This window comes from Corylus avellana, chromosome 6, assembly GCF_965113065.1.
Source record: "Corylus avellana chromosome 6, dhCorAvel1.hap1.2, whole genome shotgun sequence".
Classification (NCBI taxonomy): domain Eukaryota; kingdom Viridiplantae; phylum Streptophyta; class Magnoliopsida; order Fagales; family Betulaceae; genus Corylus; species Corylus avellana.
The window spans coordinates 7,805,808-7,823,439 of NC_142495.1; the positions used below are offsets into that span (position 1 = coordinate 7,805,808).

General features: G+C 35.9%; 2 protein-coding genes across 3 annotated transcripts; one reads left to right on the top strand and one right to left on the bottom strand.

Moving 5' to 3' along the window:
• The first annotated feature begins 4,529 nt into the window (after positions 1-4,529).
• AR791 (actin binding protein family) lies at positions 4,530-8,632 on the top strand. Of its 2 annotated transcripts, none has more exons than XM_059601295.2 (5): positions 4,530-4,796; positions 5,319-5,554; positions 5,678-5,766; positions 6,504-7,286; positions 7,382-8,632. In XM_059601295.2, the coding sequence occupies exons 2-5, from the start codon at positions 5,404-5,406 to the stop codon at positions 8,267-8,269; spliced, it is 1,911 nt and encodes a 636-aa protein (XP_059457278.2). In that variant the 5' UTR covers positions 4,530-4,796; positions 5,319-5,403; the 3' UTR covers positions 8,270-8,632. The 2 variants fall into 2 exon arrangements, with proteins under 2 accessions (XP_059457278.2, XP_059457277.2); XM_059601294.2 differs by having other exon boundaries at positions 4,530-4,792.
• Positions 8,633-11,313: 2,681 nt separating this feature from the next.
• Positions 11,314-13,861, bottom strand: LOC132187016 (GDSL esterase/lipase APG-like). Its single transcript, XM_059601170.2, has 5 exons — positions 13,568-13,861; positions 13,111-13,241; positions 12,765-12,998; positions 11,732-11,987; positions 11,314-11,647 (listed from the first exon to the last, which is right to left on the bottom strand). The coding sequence occupies exons 1-5, from the start codon at positions 13,818-13,820 to the stop codon at positions 11,451-11,453; spliced, it is 1,071 nt and encodes a 356-aa protein (XP_059457153.2). The 5' UTR covers positions 13,821-13,861; the 3' UTR covers positions 11,314-11,450.
• Positions 13,862-17,632: the final 3,771 nt, after the last annotated feature.

Consider the following 17,632-nt stretch of genomic DNA (forward strand, 5'->3'; position numbering starts at 1 on the left):
AATGTAACTCCTATGACTTTTGTGTAGTTTTTTTTTTTTTCTTTTACTCTTCTTATCCTTCAAGAATTCTGTTCTAAACAAGAAAATTCCTATCCTCCAAGCACCGGTAGTAGTGGAAGCCATGACAGCCCGGGAGGCAGTGGAATTTTGTAGGGATGTGGGTCTACAAGATGTTATCATGGAGGGCGATTCATTACAGGTCGTTCAAGCACTCAAGGACCAAGGTGAAAATCTCAGACCCTATGGTCAGGTGGTAGATGGTGCCAAATCAATTATGGGGAGCATGTGGAGTTGGATGAGTTGCCATGTGAAGCGGGATGTAAATATGGCGGCCCATGGGCTTGCAAAGTTCAGGCTGTCATGTCCCTTGGAGTATGTTTGGATGGAGGAAATTCCCTGATGTATCCATAACATTGTTATCTTAGAGCAGTCTGCTCTTATTATTTAGAGCTTTTGCTCTAGTTTTATTTCTCTTGATAGAATAATATTTACCAATTATTCCAAAAAATAATAATAATAATAATAATTCTGTTCTAGTAAAACACACTCTAAATTTGTTATGGCATGAGTTTCGGCTGCTACTATTATCCATTGTTGGTTAAAATTAGACACTTTATACTTGCAAAAATAGACGTGACAATGCTATAAACATCTTCCATGTAAAACTATCTTCTACGCCAAATTTCCCTCTACTTTATTTATTGTATGTCATTTTCCTTGAAGAGTCCTTGCTGACATGTCACCACGGTTGAGATTAACAACAGCCACGTCTGATATTCTGCTTTCTAACAAGTAGTAGTCAGGGAAGCAAATCTCTAATTGCATTAAAAGGAATGTTCTTGTTACTGAAATTTAGTTCCTATGATGCAATTCTGGAATTTCTGTCCGTTCAGATTTCATGAAGGCAAGCCCTTCAGCGCGTTTGGCTCTATACCATCCATTTGGTCCGCTTAAACAACCGTGGCCGTTTAGCGATGCCATGTTGTATGAAAGTTGGTGCCATGAATCCATGACATTGTCATATTTATTGTTCTGCCGCTGTTTCCGTCGGCTTTGTCAATGGACCAAAAGTTAGGTATTCTTTTAATATTATTTTTTAGTTTTAATTTTTATTTATTTTTTAAAATTTTAAGCGGATATTATTTTATTTTATTAAAAAATTGATCTTAATTTTAAAAAAATAATATCCATCTAACATTAAAAGAGCACAAAAAAATAAAAATAAAAAATAAAACAAGAAGAAAAAACCTATCATTTTCCTAATAGGTTCGAAGATCTAAAGTACTAACCATTAAATGCTAGCAACTTCAACTAACAAAATTGATTTATTGAAAATCTATCTAATAATAATATATTGAGTGATATGTCGAGGAATAAGTGCTGCCTATGCATTAGTTTGTGTCTGCTTAGCGCAAATCTGTTATTCTAACTTAAGATAGTTATAGGTTAACGGATGTTTGTGTAATCTTTTAGTTACGACTTTGATCTTTTAGCTTCGGCTAGAATCTTTTAGAACGTTATGTTCTGTTATTGTAAGAGTTTTAATGCTCTTGATTCCTCTATTAATGAGATAAGAATGATTTTCCTTAAAAAAAAAAAAAAAAAAAAAAAAGGATTTAGCTATTGATAATAATATGTCCCCCTTCTCTTGTTGCTGAGAAAAAAAAAAAAAAAAAAAACCTATTGATATAATTAAAATATTATAAATTTATTAAGAAATATAATATTTATAAAATAATAGAATATCAATAAATGTGAAACAACATCAATCAATATGTTAAAATTTTTTTATTATTTTTTTTAACAAACGAGTTGTCTTCATTGATATAAAATTAATCTGGAGCCATTATACAATGCCAAAGATACAAGTTGAAAATTTTAGAGTCCCAATACTATCTATAACATACCCAATAGCCTCTAAGGCTATTACAAAAAAACACTTTAGAAATGTCATCATCACAATCTGTAGATAGATTTGCAACATAAACCGACGAATTACGTCTCTGGTCGCTGTTTCTTTTATCAATGACAATTCTTCTATAAATTTGATAACTCCTCTGTCATTAGTCAATAGTTTGTTTCCATAAAAGAGTCAAGAAGAAAACAAAATACCTATCGAAAACTATTCCGTTATTCTTAAGCAAAACTTAAGAAAACAACAAATCCAAGACCTGCTGCAGCCAGAGCAACAATAGCATTGTCTTATTTATAAGCAAAAACAAAAATACACAATCCAAAAAATAGTAAAAAACACCCCACTCCCAATGTCAATGTTGCTGACACGCTAACGTGTGGCCGGCATAATGATGCATGAAGGCCGACGGCTGGAAGAATGGGTGGCCGGCAAGCACAGTGAGCGGTAGTGTGGATGGACGAAACTAATGGAAAAAGCCAGATATGATTATGAAGAAAATAGATCTAGAGAACCTATCAAATCTGGTGGGATGGTGGTGTGCAGAACGTGATAGGCCGGTAGAGAGTTTGGACAGTGGATCTAAGCAAATGAGGAATGAAGAGTGGGGAAGAGAAAGAAAGAGAGGGGGAGTGCTGCCTAGTTTTTTTTTTTTTTTTTTTCCTTATGTTAAAATTTTACTAAAAAAATATCAATCATCAAACCCCTTTTATTAAACAATACTATTATACTATCATTAATGTTTTCAAATTTAACATCCCACACGATATGCATGTGTCCACCATCCATCATTCAACAATACTTAATCGTTTCAAAAAAAAAAAAAAAAAACAATACTTAATTAATTAAACAATGAATTGGAGTTTGGCTGTCTCCTTATTCTTTCAATATTCCCGAAGCACGTTGCCTATTATCTTTGGTCATCACCAGCCTTTCAATAAACACGACCGTCACTTCCTAATTAATTGCTGAATTTCTAAGCTAAAGACAGACAGGTGGTTGGAATATATAAAAGCGAAAGACGTGTGAAATGTTGTAAGAAGTCCCACAGGCGTTCACTAAACGTTTCCATCGTGCCATTAATATTATCCATACGCGTTTCTTAGAGTACATGAGTATACAATATAGGAATATTCAAAATTAAGGCTCTTCCGGGGACAAAAAACATTCCAAATTGTTTAGTTTAATTAATTGATTGAATTATAAAATACTGAAGTTTTATAATCAGCCCATAATATATATTGTCTCTTCTTATGCAAGTTAGCACTCGTTCTGAAATTCAAGTGCGATTTATACATTTATTTATTTTTTACAAATTTAATATGGAAGACATTTAGGGTCTTTATAAAATAAGTGGCCATAGGCATGCAGCCTGCAGGACCTCACATGCCATTTGTAAATAGTAATTGCTAATTGTGACAAAAAAAAAAAAAAAAAAAAAAAATTCAATACAGAAAAGGTTAGGCAGGACCAATATATTTCTCTAAGATATATGATAACTTAGAATAGGTCTAGCTGCCGTAAAAAAAATTTTCAATATATTTTCAGATTTAATTTCAAGTTTTGTGTAATGATATATACTATATTTTTATCTTATGAGTAATACTGGAAGTTACTATTATGTTCCTCCTAAAATGAGGTAACTTTTAAAATTTTAATCAACTATTGAAATTATCTCACAATACTGACCCAGGAGTCTCAATGCTTAGTCATTATTAAAAAAAATAAAAATCCAATATTTAATTGAAATTAAGATATGATAGGAACTCAACTGAGCTTCATCTAGTCCTTAAGGGGTAACTTAATCGGTTGGGGACTACGCCTCATAAAACGGATGTCATTAGTTCAAATCTCTCTCCCTCTTGTGTGGACATGTCAAAAAAAAAAAAAAAAAAAAAAACTTGTCTTCATCTAAGCCCCAACTTTTACTTACGTGTCATAAAGCTACATAAGAGTTGTGTCAAGTTCAAAATTAAAATTTTTAAAAAGAGATAAAAATCAAAGCACATATACACAAAAGTTGGGGCTTAGTTGAGCCCCTATTTCACTCTTGTGTTGTCTCTTATCCATAATGTTAATATGATAATTTCAATCGAGAGTAATTTTAAATGGCCTATTTGTGTCCTACTAAGAATGATGTAACTATTAAAATCACTCTTGGATCAAAACTCAATAATGATCAATTGAAAGCCCAATGATAATTTTAATAGCCACATTATTCATAGTAGAACATAAATAGGCCTCCTAGAATTACTAATTATTTTTAACAATGACTAATTATTGAAACGATTAGGTCAATATTTTGTAAGATAATTATAAGATAAAAAGAAAAATTAGTTTCTAGCATTTCTAAAAGAAAACAAGAAAGAAACAAACATCAAAGGAGTTAGTTAACTAACTGGGTGACGAACGGATTGACCCTATCCTCATGTCCCACAGTATTCTGCAAGCAGACCAAAAAAAGAAAATAAAATAAAAGGAGCGTTTCAATAGGCCAGCCATTAATCTCCAAACAAAACTAGCTTGGAATAACCTTCTCATTTGCCTATATAATAACATCTTTGCTTTTCCTTTGGTTCCCAGCTTGGAATAAGAATCTTCTCTCTCTCTCTCTCAAACATTTTGAATCAGCCAAACTACTTTTAACACATCACGTTCAACATGACATGAGACAAAAGGCAGTGGCCATTGTTTGTTAATATACAACGACTTTTTTATTTCTTATTTAAGATTTGTCTTCAGAACGCAATTGACTATTTGATCAGCCTATGAGACAGACAAAAAAGAACATTATAGGAACAGAAACCAAAGACAACATCAAAACGTTACTGTTCTGTTCATCCGCGCGGACTGAATGCGTTTGAGAGCGGTCGCTTTATAGTAGGTCTTCTCTCTGTCTAGAATCAGCACAAACTGAAAACGGTCTTGCTTACTTTTTAGGTCTTAAATGGATTTTTTTTTGTTTTTTGCTTTAATCTGATTTACAGCAAGTCTTCTCTCTGTCTAGAATCAGCACAAACTGAAAACGGTCTTGCTTACTTTTTAGTTCTTAAATGGATTTTTTGTTTTTTTTTTGCTTTAATCTGAACTGGGTGAGATAAGTTTACTCATTTCTGGGACCAAGTAATCTTTGTTTGTCTAGAAATATCGTAAACTGAAATTGGGTTTGTTCATTTTTTCTTATTTTTTGTGATCATTTCGGTCTAATATATTATTGGTAGCCTTAATATCTGAATATTTCTGTTTATGGGCCAGTAATTCAACATAAACTGGTAATGGTTTTCCCAAAATTTGATTTTTCTTGTTCATCTATGGTTTGATATTATATGGGTCATCCGGATTTTCTTGGTTTTGGGTATGTAGATTAATCTGACCCAAGTCAAATTATTTTGTTTTGGGCATGTAGATGGAGGATGATGAAGAAGAGGACCTACGATCTCTCTCTCTCTCTCTGACTTCATGAGTTTTAACTACAAATAGATGTTTTTTGAATGATGATGATTAGAGAGAAGAAGGATATAAACCCTCTCTTACTGAAATTTGGGGTGGCTTTAGCTATTTCTTTTGCTGGATTTCTCTATTCTCGCGTCAGAGCCAGAAGGATCAAGCTCTCCTCACCTCCTCCCTCACCACGCTCTTCGGGTTTGTTTTTTTCTTTTTGTTTCTTTTCCCCCCCTTAAATCTGTTCTTCTTATTGTAATATATATCTGGTTCAGTGGTTGCAATTTTCAGTCCATGTTTTAATAATATTATGCATATTACTAGATAATGGCAGTGAAGTTACTCTGGACCTACATTCCATCAAGACAACATCCACTTCCAGCAATCCTGTTTCTGTTGCAGAAGAAAAATATGTAAGTATACTTGGACCATAAATCCCATCCAAAAACTGTAAATTTGTTAATCCTATCATTAATCGGTTCAATTCTTTGGGGGGTGGGGGGGATGATTACATAGAGGTTATTGAGTGTTGTTTTTTCTTTTCCTTTATATTTGTGATGTCTTTTGATTGGTGTCGATGATTGGTTGTTGATAAAGCAAAGTGTTTTTTTTCATATGTGAACTAACAGAATGATTGTCTCAAATATGTTTAGTAAAATAATCCTGCAAACTGAAAGATATGAAATTGTAAATCTATTTCCTGTCTCTTTCCATTCCACTGTTGGCAAAGAACAATATACTGTTGATGTAGTATGGTATGGACTATGGAGTATCTATCCGGCACGGTTAACTTATATATGAACATAATTATAGAAATTGTTTGGAAAGTATAATCTGCTCGCTTTCCTTTTGAGAAAAGTAAAAGAACTTGGTTTTTCGTTGACAATGTAATTTTTGTTTATTTTTATCTCTGTTCATTTGATTCCCTGCAATGATAGGTATTATACCTTGCTAGGTTTGTGTTTACTTTAATATCCATTGCTTAATTTTCAAAAAGATAGCTGCCAATTATGGCTGTTGAAATGACTGGGAATGAGGGGAACATGGTCCTAAATGGTATTAGTTTCCGGAGAACAGAACAGATATCTGATTGTCTTTAAGCTGGATTCTATTTCGTGGAGGTTAAATTTATAAGATCTTTCTTTATCAGGAAGAGAAACGCATGCCAAAGGCCAGTATTGATTGCAGGGTTCAACACTCTCCCAGCAGTAAAATCAGTGTAGATAAAGATGGGTTCCTCTTGCCAGAGTTTGAAGATCTTGTGAAGGAGTTTAACTCTGCTCCTGCAAATGCTGGCTTCTCTCCCAAGAAAGATGATGAAACACCCAGGCTCAGGTCAAATATGGAAACTCCAAAAGCCTTTAGGAGTGCTGAAAAGGATCAATATGAGCAAGAGATCAAGCACCTGAGAAACACGGTCAGAGTGCTTCGGGAGAGGGAGAGGAATCTTGAGGTTCAATTGCTCGAGTATTATGGCCTTAAAGAGCAAGAAACTGCCGTCATGGAGATCCAAAATCGATTGAAGTTAAACAATATGGAGGCTAAGCTTTTCACTCTCAAGATTGAGTCGTTACAGGCAGATAACCAGAGACTAGCCGCACAAGTGGCTGATCATGTGAATGTGGTGGCTGAGCTTGAGGCTGCAAGAGCAAAAATTAAAATGCTCAAGAAGAAACTTTGTTCTGAAGCTGAACAGAACAGGGAACATATCTTAGCCCTTCAGGGAAGAGTTGCAAAGTTGCAAGACCAGGAATACAAGGCTGATCCAAGTGATCCGAAAATCCAATTAAAGCTGCAAAGACTAAAGGATATGGAGGTTGAGGCTGAAGAGTTGAGAAAGTCTAATATGAGATTGCAGGTTGAAAATACTGAATTGAGTCGGAGGTTGGAATCTACACAAATCCTTGCAAATTCTGTTTTGGAAGATCCAGAGGTCTTAATCCATTCATAGTAAATCTTTTTTTTTGTTTGTTTGTTCTTTTTCGATATCATTATTCTTGAACACATTTCACTTGTGTTGTGATGCAGGCAGAAGCATTTAGGGTGGAGGGGGAGAATCTAAGACATAAAAACAAAGACCTGGAAGAGGAAATCGAGCGACTTCAAGCATATCGATGTTCTGATGCTGAAGAATTGGTCTATTTGAAGTGGATAAATGCTTGCTTACGATATGAGCTTCGAAATTATCAGCCTCGTGATGGTAAAACAGTGGCAAGGGACCTAAGCAAAACATTAAGCCCGAAATCTGAAGAGAAAGCAAAGCAGTTAATTCTTGAGTATGCAAATACTGAAGGGGTGGGAGAAAAAGGGATCCACATTATGGACTTTGATTATGACCAATGGTCATACTCCCATGCTTCCATTCTTACAGACTCTGGAGAGCTTGATGATACTTCTGCAGATAATTCGCCTGCAACCAGAACCAACAGTTCGATCAAGACTAAACTTTTCAGCAAACTTGGGAGAATTATTCGTGGGAAAGACAGTCATGATAATCATGTTTTATCAATGGAGAAGTCTGGATCTTTGGAATGTGGAGACTCTCCAAGGTGCAGTTCAAATATTTCAAGAGGAACTGATGCTGGAACTGAAAGGCATGGCAGCAGACTTGTTACTCCTCAGGATTCATCTAGACCTTCTCTGGATCTCCACCGATTCAGGAGTCTAAGGGATGAAAGTATCAAGGATATAGATAGTGTCCAGAAATATAGTGATTTGGGATCCTCTTATGGATACAAGAGGTTTGTTTTGAGTAGGGGAAGTGCTGATTGGGCTATCACCCCTAAAAGCCTACTTGATGGAGACTTGGATGCCACTGAGAAATCTGAGCTGGTGAAATATGCAGAAGTTTTAAAGGACTCTCATGGTGGATCGCCGAAGTTTCGTAAACGATCGGCATCTGTTAGTTTCTTTTGACAAATTGCCATCACTAGCTGCAGCACTTTCACACTTCATCAACCTTTTATACACATGCAATCAAACATATGGTGAAGAAATTTACTATTTGATGCCATGTGACAATTTCTTTTGGTTAGAAACCAGTCAGAAGCTTATTGTACGTTGTATGTATGTTTGATTTTTTTTTCTTATTAGATGCATGTTTAAACACTGAAAGTCTCTCTCAGTTGCACATTCAATCTGATGACTCAAAACAAAGTTTTCTAAAGATTGTAGCTAAATGGTTAATCTTTTGGCTTATATCTTGTGTCCTAAGCGGTTATGATTGTAAAATCAAACAATTTTATAGGTGAATTGTGAGTCCACGGCTTTGTGAGTAAATGCAACCAACAAGGTGTCTGTGAAGTGAGTCCCTTTTTGGCTTTGTTAAACTTTTTCTCTCGTGTTTGTTAGAGGTTATTAAATACAAACCGATTTCTCGAAACCAAGAAAAGTGGTGTTGGAAAGAACCAGAATGATTCTTGTATTGGTAGGATTGGTCCCAGTCCCAGAATAGGATCGATCAGAGCCACTCAGAATCGATCCCAGGTCTTTACGTGTAATATCCTGAAAATAAATATATTCAATTTAAATAACAGTCACGATTTATAAACCGAAATCCTTATTGCAGGCCACATAAAATTGGTTCCCATAAAATAAAATTGAATTTCCCTAAAACCTTTGAAACCTTTGTATTTTCCTTAAAAACACTTGAACGATCGAGACCTTCCTTCCGAACTTTCAAAGGTCCCACTCGAACGTTTGAACCTGTTTGAGAACACTTCTAAAATTTTCCATCTCAGCCTTTGAGTGACTTAGTTAGAGGCCATATAAAGCCATTCTTATACCCAAAAACCCTAGTTTCATTGTTCCTTTAGATCAAGAACCCTAGAGGAGAGAGGGAGAGAGAGGTCCTAGCTAGAGAGAGAAATGTGGTTCTTGGTGAGACTTCGTCCTTAAAAAGGCAACCCCTCAACCTCAATCTCATCTTAACGTTATGTTAATATGATTTTAATCTACTAGCCTTGTTATTTACTATGATCGTTGCATCGTGTGGGTTTTAAAAACATATTAGTATGATATATTGGATTGTTTTGGGTAAATCATGCATGTGTTAGCTATGGTTTCAAAAAGAGATAAACTTGCTTGTACTTTTTGTGTTATTATACATTATTGATGCATGTTTGATAGACATTTCTAAGAGTATTAGGAGTTTTGGTTAAGTTGAGAAATGGGTCTAAGAGGTAGTTTTGGATTTTTCATGTACTATTGCAGTTATCGAATGTTCCACCGTCTATGCCAAACGTTCGACACCCAAGACAACAATATGCATGATTATGGTTTTTATTACGCAATTAGGATTCGACATGCCATATTAGGGTTTTTAGTATGTTGTTTTATGACATTAGAGTATGATTTGCAGTAACTTCAAGGCTGGAATGTCTGAGACTGAGGATGACTATTAGATGTAATTAAGTAAATGTTTACAAAACTATTTTCATCCTAACATGCGATATGTCAGTGAACTAAGCATGCTTTACTTTTCAAAATATGCTTTACTTTTCAAAATAATAAGTCCTGAGCCTACTTATCTTTATAACATGTTTATGGATGCTTCAAATGGATATTTGTTTATTATACAATTTCCAGTAAATGAACAATACTTTCATCATATGACATCACCGTGGATCACGAATTATCATTTTTTTTTTTTTTTTATCACGAATTATCATTATATATGTTGAAGTATGACTTAAATTGTCAAGTCACTTTTGAGTGGGCCCAACAATATTCCTTTTGTCTCTTGGATAATTTTGTGGTGCTTTAGTCCAACTTGGTTTTGGAATACCGAGCGGGCTTTGAGTTCTTGTTTTAGTAGACTTATGTTCTACTCCCACAAGGTTTTGTTTTTCCTCCTATTGTTGGGAAACTTTTTGGCCGACTATAGCATCTATAAAAGAGACATAACTTCAGCCTTTATAGAGCAGCACAATAACGAAGAAATCTGTGCCATCTCACTTAGTTTTCTCGCGTGTTTGTAGGGAAAAAGAGTTTTTCTTGTAGTAGTTTTTTCTTTTGTGTGAGAGTGAAATTTAGATGTATTGGGGCTTTGAGTTTTGAGTGGTTTTTTCCCTACTACTCTTTTGTACTCCATCTTTTGTTAATGAATTTCCTCCGAGTCATTTTCGTCTGTAAATGTAGGCTTGTTAAGCCGAACCACTTAAATCTTGGTGTTGTGTATAATTGATCTATTTTCTATTTTGTTCTTTTCTTCTTCTTTGGGATCTGTATTTTAATTTCGTGCATAACAATATAGACTTGACCTTGTGGTCATAGCAGAGAGTTATTTTTATTGTTTGGCCTTGCATCCAATTATTATTAGTGACAGATACAACGTGGAAGGATAAGTCACTATTGAGGCTTCGCTAGTAGTTGCTATTACATGACGGTATGTGACAATATCCGGGATACTGGTATTGTACCATAAGTTATTTAGGATATCGCCAACCTTACCAAAAAGGGGCTAAGGGCTTGGAAGGATGGCGCATGATTTCTTTGCATTTAAAACACAAGTGACTTGTTACCGGAATTATGCCATTCCTCTTAAAAATAAACCAAACTTTTTAGATGGCGTAATAACGAAAAAGACCATTGCAACATTTTTCAGTATTACCCTTATGTGAAATAGAACATTCAAATTTCAAATGCTCCTGTTTTCCCTTTTCAACTCTTTTGCTTTGTTTGTTGTGGAGACATAATGAGTAATATAGAAATCGAAAAGTACAAGTCTCATAAGTCATATATCTTCAACCATTTCCAGGATGAGAAAAATATGATTTTTTCGTGTTCGTTTTCCTTTTTTCAGGTGAATAAATTCTGAAAAACAGAATATTATATTTTTCATGTTCGTTTTCCTTTTTTCAGGTGTATCTCTTTTGATGAGATTAAGCTAAAAAATTATTATTCCAAACCCATTTGGCTTTTAGGGAGTTCTTAAGAGTACGAATAAATTACACAAAACATCAATCAACTGAGAATAATTTTCCTCAGTTACATGATTACTATTACAACTTTTGCATCATTTCCATGGTAACAAACGAGTAAAGTAACTTTAATTTAGACATTTTGCAGGGATAAAAAGAACCACATATATATATCCTCATGTAATGAGGTCGATGCCTTGGAGAATCAATGCATCAGCAAGAACTTGATTAGCAGCCTCAGATGGGTGGACGCTGTCCCAAAACACATACTGAGTTGCATTGGGACAAGTTCCTGGTGACTTGGGATTGCACAACAACGATGTTGTCTCTACTGTTCCTGTTCCACAGCAGCCTCTCCTTGCTTCCACGAAGCCTACCAAAAGACAACAGCAAAAGATTATTTATTCCACCATCCAAAGGATTCGTAATCAGTTGGAAAAACAAGCATGTTTCTTACCATATTTTGATGGAGATCGAACAACATCATAGAGAGGCTTGAAAATGTCAAAGATAACAATCTTAAGACCAGGAAGTTGCTTTTGGAGATTTGCTGCAGCAGAGCTGATCTTCTTGTTAAACCCTTGCGCATCAGTGTTGAACCTAGTGACGCACCCCTTCTCATGAAACCCAAATATGGTGATTGCTAAAGGAATGCAACCCAATGGAGGGAGTGAAGTCACCCCAAGTTTCCTCGCTCCAAGCCCATACAGGTCCTGTTTTCAATCAGACCAACCAACTCTGTTTTCAACACTTAGCTACCAAATAGAGCATTTGAAGCACAAATTTGCAGCTAGTTTTTTGAGTGCATTTAGTGCAGAAGTTAATATTTTGGAGAAAATTAACTTAGCCCCATGAACTAACAGGTAAATTTTAGATGGCCCCCTAAACAACCGTTTGTAACACTTGTTCCCTCAAATTATCATTTTTTCAAGGGAACAATACACTTTAACTTCCCGATCTATCATTTTTTTTGCGTTTACACTTCAAAACTATAAAAAGTGACATTAGAGTCTTACATATCATCACCGCGTGTCAAATTAGAGATTTTTGCATTTTTCTCCTCAAAATACCCTTAAATTTATTAAAAAATTAAATTCATATTAGCCCCTTAATTTTTTTTTTTTGGAAATGGTTATTTTTGATTAACTTCAAGGGTATTTTGGAGAAAAAAGTGAAAAAATGTTTAATTTGCCATGAAATTGTAGTATATGGAGCATCCATGTCACTTTTTTAAATTTGATGACGTAATTACAAAAAGGGTGTGTTTCAAATATTTTAATTTAAAAATTAGCACGTGCGGGACATGTGCTATATTTTTCATCCATTTTAATGTCAAATGCTAATGGAAGGTGTGAAGTCTAAAAAAATGTTAAGCAGAGGGTGTCAAGTAGTACAAATCGTGGTTAGGGGAGAGCATAAATGAGGTGTTACTTGGAGAAAATAAATGTGTTTTTCCCAAAAGGTTTAGTTAAAAACAAGGATATATATACCTGGACAAAGCTTGAGAATGCACCAACAAGGTAGTTGCCATACTCATCGACAGTGTAGATTTTGTTGATAAAAGGATTAACATAGTAATTCTGCAGAAAGTCGCCACTACCAGCACTCAAAATATATATGGAATCCTTGATGATGGATGCTGCTTTCGTACTACCAGCAACCTTTGCTAGCTTACTCTTGTATTCCTTAAAGTACTCCAGCTGCTGAGACAATGGAATTGCATGCTGCCAAAAAAGAGTTCATTTGTTTCATGAAATCAAATCTTAAAGGTTCTATCTATATATATGGAGATTGAGATTAATGCATGACAGGCACGCGTGAGATAGAGCTCTTTACATTAAGGATTGCTGCTTTCTCATCGTACCCCGAGGCAGCAGAAGCAAAGTTGGCTCCAATTAGAAGGTTCTTCCCTGATGCCTGTGGGCTAAGATATGCTGGAGCATATGTCGTGAAACCCAGAGTTTCAGCTGCGAAAAGTAAAATTTCGATCAACTAATTAATTAGACAATCCAAGCCACTTAAGGCTCATTTGAGTTTGCGATTTTTATCTATTCTACTGAACTAAATTCAAAATTGTGAATATCAAGAAGAAAAATGAGTTGAAATTATGTTTGAGTTGTTTGAAGAATATCCGTTATTTAAAGGAAATTCTAAAGAATCTCAATCCCTTTGTACGGTGTCTCGAGGATTCAGTCAGGGTGAATTCCGAGATATACCCGTTATATATTTAAAAAAAAAAAAAATCCGTACGCAGGCATTCTAGCTAGCATTGATGGCTTGTTGAATTACTCACCTGTAATATCAGTGGCTAGTTTGCCATTGCAAAACCTCCCAGTCGCTTGATGATTGGCAAAGTCCCTCCCATATGGAGGATAGTTAGCCTTGAAAAGTGTAGGGAGATAGTTATTGTTCCCCACGTCTACCGCAGAGTCACCAAACGTTATGATTCCTGGTACAACTGCAGTCGAGTCTTGCCCATTTCCAAATCTTAACAATGCAAATGAAAATATCAAGAGCAGTGCTCTTCTGAAGCACTGGATATTCATCTTATACAGCGTTGGTAGTTTTAGGGTTTGAGCTGGGAATTAGTTCTTATAAAGGAAGACTAAAACGACCCAATTCAAGTTGGTCTTGAAGAAAGAAGATGGAAGTTGAGTACGTCTTTAATGAGTCCTCTTTAGGTGGTTTACATTATGCATTGAAAAGCACATTAATTTCCTTTTTGATAGATGTGACCAGCTAGCTTGCAAAATTTACGTAAAATTAATATTATTTTGCTCGTGTTCTTGTGTATGTGTGTGTGGAGATTTTTCTTCTTGCTCACAAATTAAAGAGCAAAAATAAGGGTGAATTTATGCTCACTATTAACTAAGGTAGGGCAAGGTAGTTGGGAGGATGGTGGGTGTTGGCTTAATGAGTTGAAGACACGGGAAAGTTGCACGTGCTTGAGTTATTTCGGTGGTTGCATTTCTAGCCGACCAGTCCCGATCATATGGCATGGATAACCAAATTGTGAGGAAATGTAAATGAGCCGTGAGATTAGAGTTAGAGGAAATATTGGTAATTAACATTGAGTATCAATAACCATTCCAATAATGTGTTGGCAAAATTTAACCTTGGAATGCCCCATCTTAGTGCATAATATTGTTCGTTTTTTGGCTCACCGCTTAATCGCGGAGTTCTGATGAGATCATGACCATCACGACTTTAAAACGCGTTGTTGTCATGAATGGTGTAAGTATACATATAAGCACATCTCTATCTCTATGCTTAGACAATGTGGGACGCTCCTATGAAGTCTCAAGATCAATGGTCTGGAATTGAAATCGTTGTAGATCAAAACTTGGCCACATTGGTAAGTACTTGCAGAGTTTGAAAGAAGAGGAGTCAAAATCATTTGTGATGGGGGCAAGTACGCTTAGGTTGGAGTTGCCAACCATGGTGGCAGATGGGCTAAATATATAATGTCATTTTCAGGTGATCAATTCATGGATGTTGAAAGAAGATGATCCTTTCCGAAAGAAATATTCGAAGAAGAGAAATCTTAATATTGCTGGCACAAAATAAACTTCATTCATTTTTCTTTTCTGTTATTCATGCAAACGAAAAGTTAAAGCTAAGACCTATTTGATATCCTAAATTACGTATGGATGTGAACCCCGTCCTCTGGTTATGGGGGTCCAATACCATTACTTCAAGCCCCAAAAAGCTTTCATAAATGAAATTAATGCATGTCGCCATTGACATTGATCAGTAATTAAGCTCCCTCCAGATATTATAGTAAAGTGAAATGGAGATAAACAAGCTAGACAATATTAGGGGTAATTACCTTTTCTCTCATTAACTACAATGCATTGTCACTTTGTCCCCATGAATTGATAATCCTACTGCCTGACCCTTTTAAACTACCATTTTGTACCCAAAACCCCCTTCTATCAGTCAAAGGCGTTACACTACAAAAAAACAATTTTTTTTCTCACTGGAGTTTTCTGACATGTCAGGGTGTCTAATATATCAGAAAACTTTTTTGACGTGGCAATTCTGACGTGTACTGAATGTTAGGTACATAGGAGTCAGTAATTTTTTTTTTCCTGACGTGTTACTGTTTAAAATGTCAGAAAATTTCTAACATGTTAAAATATAACGAGTTAGAAATTTCCTGACGTGTCAAAATTGACACGTCAAGAAATTTAAAAATTAATTAAATTCTTTTTTTTTTTTTTAAATTTTTTCTGGAATTTTTTTTCAATTAATTTAATTTATTAATTAATTTAATTTTTTTTTTCGTTTCTCTGCATGGCACCTCTTTTCTTTTCTCAATTTTCTCTTTCTCTCTCTTCTCTTCTCCGGCCAGCTCTCCCTTTTCTCCATTTTCTCACTTTCTCTCTCTTCTTTTTGATCTCTATTTTCAAAAACCCAAACCCAAACCGAAAGAATCTTCAAAAAATCAAAAATCCAAATAAAAAAATCAATCTTAAAAATCAAAAACCCAAATGTCAAACCCAACAAATGTTCAAAAACCCAATTTTTTTTTTTTAATTTTTTAATTTTTTAATTTTTTCGATCTGCTGCTTCTCAATTTTTTCTCTTCACCTTTTCTTTTTCTTCTTCCTCTAGATCAAGGGAGTTGCTGTGCAGAGAAGGGAGATTGAGAGAGGAGAGAGAGAGTGTGGGGAAATAAATGAAGAATAAGAAGAGGAAAAAAGTTGAGGGAAAGAATAAGAAGAGGAAAAAAGTTGAGGCGAAATAAGAAGAGGGAAAAAAATTCAAAATCCCACCCATTTTTTTTGACATTTTCTGACGTGCTATTTTTTGCTATGTCAAGAAAATATTTTCTAACGTGGCATTTTTTGCCACGTCAGAAAATGGTGACGTGGCAAAAATCATGTACTGTTTGCCATGTCAGAAAATGGTAATTTTTTGGGGAAACTTCAGAAAACCCTCCTGAAGTTCCAGCCGATTTGAAAAGACCCCCCTGAATTTCCAAAGCTCTCACTTAGACCCCCTGAACTTTGGTTTTCTCTCACTTTGGACCCCTTTAACATTAAACTACGTCGTTTTGGATGTTTTATACCCATTTTACCCTTCCTCAAAACTATGTCGTTTTGTGTCCTAAAATCACAACACATATCCAGCCCAAAACGACGTCGTTTTAAGCATAATTTTTTTTTTTAATTAAAAAAAGTAAAATATATATATATATATATAAAAAAAAAAAAAAAAAAAAAAAAAAAACGGGGGTGGCTTCAGCCACCCCTTGGCCAAAATGGGGTGGCCGGACCACCCCATTTTTGGCCAAGGGGGTGGCTACAGCCACCCCCTGGCCGATCTGGGGGTGGTCGAACCACCCCCATGGCCAAGGGGGTGGTCCGGCCACCCCCTTGGCCAAAAAAAAAAAAAAAAAAAAAGGGATGGGGTGTTTTTGGGGGTGGCCGGACCACCCCCAAGGGGCTGGGGTGGTTTCGGCCACCCCATACGGCCGAAACCACCCCCAGCCCCTTGGGGGTGGTCCGGCCACCCCATATGCACCCCCCCCCCCCCCCCCCCCGTTTTTTTTTTTTTTTTTCTTTTCCCCTTTTGGGGGTGGCCGGACCACCCCCATGGCCAAGGGGGTGGTCCGGCCACCCCCAGACCGTCCAGGGGGTGGCTTTGCCACCCCCTTGGCCAAAAATGGGGTGGTTCGGCCACCCCATTTTGGCCAAGGGGGTGGCTTCAGTTTTTTTTTTTTTTTTTTTTTTTTTTTTTTTTTTAATTTTTTCTTTTTTTTTAAAAAATAAAAATTAATGCCTAAAACGACGTCGTTTTAGGCTGGGTAATTTTAGGACACAAAACGACGTAGTTTTGGGGAAGGGTAAAATGGGTATAAAACATTCAAAACGACGTAGTTTAATGTTAAAGGGGTCCAATGTGAGAGAAAATGGAAGTTCAGAGGGCTTAAATGAGAGTTTTAGAAATTCAGGGGGGTCTTTTCAAATCGGCTGGAACTTCAGGGGGGTTTTCTGAAGTTTCCCCTAATTTTTTTGTAGTGTTAACTCAGACGGTCAACTCGTCACGTGCGCTCTACATGCCATCTTAAAATTTTCTATCACATTTTTGTCCACAGTAGGGTTGTCAGTTTATGGGGGGCAAAGTGACAATGTGTTGTGATGGGGAGAAAAGGTGGGATAGAAAATTTCAAGATGACATGTGGGGCGCACGTGACGGGTTGACCGTCCGAGTTAATACCTTTGACTAACGGAATATGGGTTTTCAGTACAAAATGGTAGTTTGATAGGGTTGGACAGTGGGATTGTCAGTTCATGGGGGCAAAGTGACAATGCGTTGTAGCTGATGGGAAAAAAAATGTAGTTACCCCATA